The sequence below is a fragment of the Lycium ferocissimum genome, chromosome 7, assembly GCF_029784015.1.
Source record: "Lycium ferocissimum isolate CSIRO_LF1 chromosome 7, AGI_CSIRO_Lferr_CH_V1, whole genome shotgun sequence".
In the NCBI taxonomy this organism is placed as follows: domain Eukaryota; kingdom Viridiplantae; phylum Streptophyta; class Magnoliopsida; order Solanales; family Solanaceae; genus Lycium; species Lycium ferocissimum.
Genome location: NC_081348.1, coordinates 11219154 through 11221004, shown reverse-complemented (window position 1 = coordinate 11221004; position 1851 = coordinate 11219154). Strand labels below are relative to the sequence as shown.

Here is a 1851-nt window from a genome sequence, read left to right as displayed (position 1 = left end):
AGGGAAATTACTCTCAAGTAATGATCCAATGTATTTTATGATTTTACAACTAAGAGTGAGTTTATGCTAATTAGATAATGATCTCTAAAATCTCATCAAAAGTCTCTCGACCAAATCAATAAATTTCACTCTAAGCTTTCTCAAGCCTTAGAGTATGATATTAAGCACAATCAATATAATCTCAAGTAACTTTCCTATCTCTAGCTCAAGTTATTAGATGGGTTTTAAAGCCCCAAATTCTTGTTAATTAATCTTTCCCAACTTCAATCTTCCTCTCTCGAGCTCAAATCAAAATAAATGAGCGGGTCTTAGGGTTAGCTAATCCCTTAAGAAACATTAAAGAACAAGATTAATTAAAACAACATTAACTCACTTCATTAGCAATAAAAATCATTCAATACATAAGCAAAACAAGAGTTTCATCCAAACTTTAATCATAGAATATTTCCATAAACAAGATTCAAGTAATGGAATGGAGTACTACACACTTAGATATTCAATACATAACAAGGAATTGAAGAAATGAGTAAAAGAGTAAGAAATTTCTCATCTAGGTCTTCAAATCTTTTAAGAAATTTCTCATCTAGGTCTTCAAATCTTTTCTTCCAAAGTGTGAGTTGATAAACCCTAGTCTCCAAAACTTGTGTTGAAAATGGCCAAAGATGATGATATTTTCCTTCAAGTGTTGCTTTTACAGCTCCCCAATATTTCCACATCAAAATTAGACCAAAACAACCCCTGATTTTCATTTTTTGCACATCTGCCCCGTTTTATCGGAGGTTCAGTCTTCTTTGCCACATCAGATTTTGACGTAGCAGTACATAGGAATATTTGAATCACATTTGATTGAATTATTTTTATGTTCGATGTTATTATACCAGTATATAATATTCAAGGTAACAAAATCAAACACATGATATGTATACATATCGAAATTCTAGGTGGTATATGGACAAATACAACATATGTAAAAGAATCAGCTAACTAATTAGGGATTATATACACGAAAAATGAACACAAAGTGTTCAAAAAGAATTAAATAAAGATTCGCAATACAGGAAATGAAACCGGTGTCGTCGGCCATAACTTGAAATCAACATCAACATGAGGGGTTAAGTTTAAGTCCAAGCAAAAAATTCTCTTGCTGCTATTTGACTTCTTCAACACCGATATTATCGTCGACGTTTTATTGATTTTATCACGGTGATGCCTCATGTGGCCACCTAAAGCTTGGCCCAAAGAAAACTCCATTCCACATATAGAACATTTATGCATTTTGTTCTTTTTGGCTTCAATAACAAATTCTCCGAGTAATTTTGGCCGTTTATTATGACTTGTACGGTGACCACCGAGGGCTTGGAAAGATGGGAACCGTTTATTACAAGTCTTGCATTCAAAATCATTGTGATGATCTGATGAAGAAGTGTTGCTGTCGTTTAAACGAGACATGAGCATTAAGGCACAGTTAGCCATGGCTTCTGCTTCCACTTGACCATTGTCTTCTCTGCTTCTTTTCAGGGCTGTCATATTGATGGAATTAATCAAGAATAAAGATATATATCTTTGCATACCAAGGTATTGGAACTTTGAAAGAAATGTGAGAATTTAGAAGTGGGATATGATACTTTTGTTGGTGTTGCTTCACATATTTATAGGTTTGAACCAAAGGTCGTAGATGTAATTTAACATACAGCGTGTTATTCAAAGTTTGTTGTTTTCTTTTCCTTGTTGGTTAAGATATATGGTCAGATTTAATTAATGGGTCCTTTTCAAAGTATTTTGCTGACCGGCCGCGTTTGAGTAATAAAATGAAGTGAGTGGGAATATTCTTTAAGTAATTTCGTTCAGGCG

General features: G+C 33.5%; 1 protein-coding gene across 1 annotated transcript; it reads right to left on the bottom strand.

Moving 5' to 3' along the window:
- Positions 1-830: 830 nt before the first annotated feature.
- Positions 831-1623, bottom strand: LOC132062515 (zinc finger protein ZAT12-like). Its single transcript, XM_059455066.1, has one exon. It carries the CDS (start codon positions 1567-1569, stop codon positions 1036-1038), a length of 534 nt encoding a protein of 177 aa, XP_059311049.1. The 5' UTR covers positions 1570-1623; the 3' UTR covers positions 831-1035.
- Between the last annotated feature and the right edge of the window lie 228 nt (positions 1624-1851).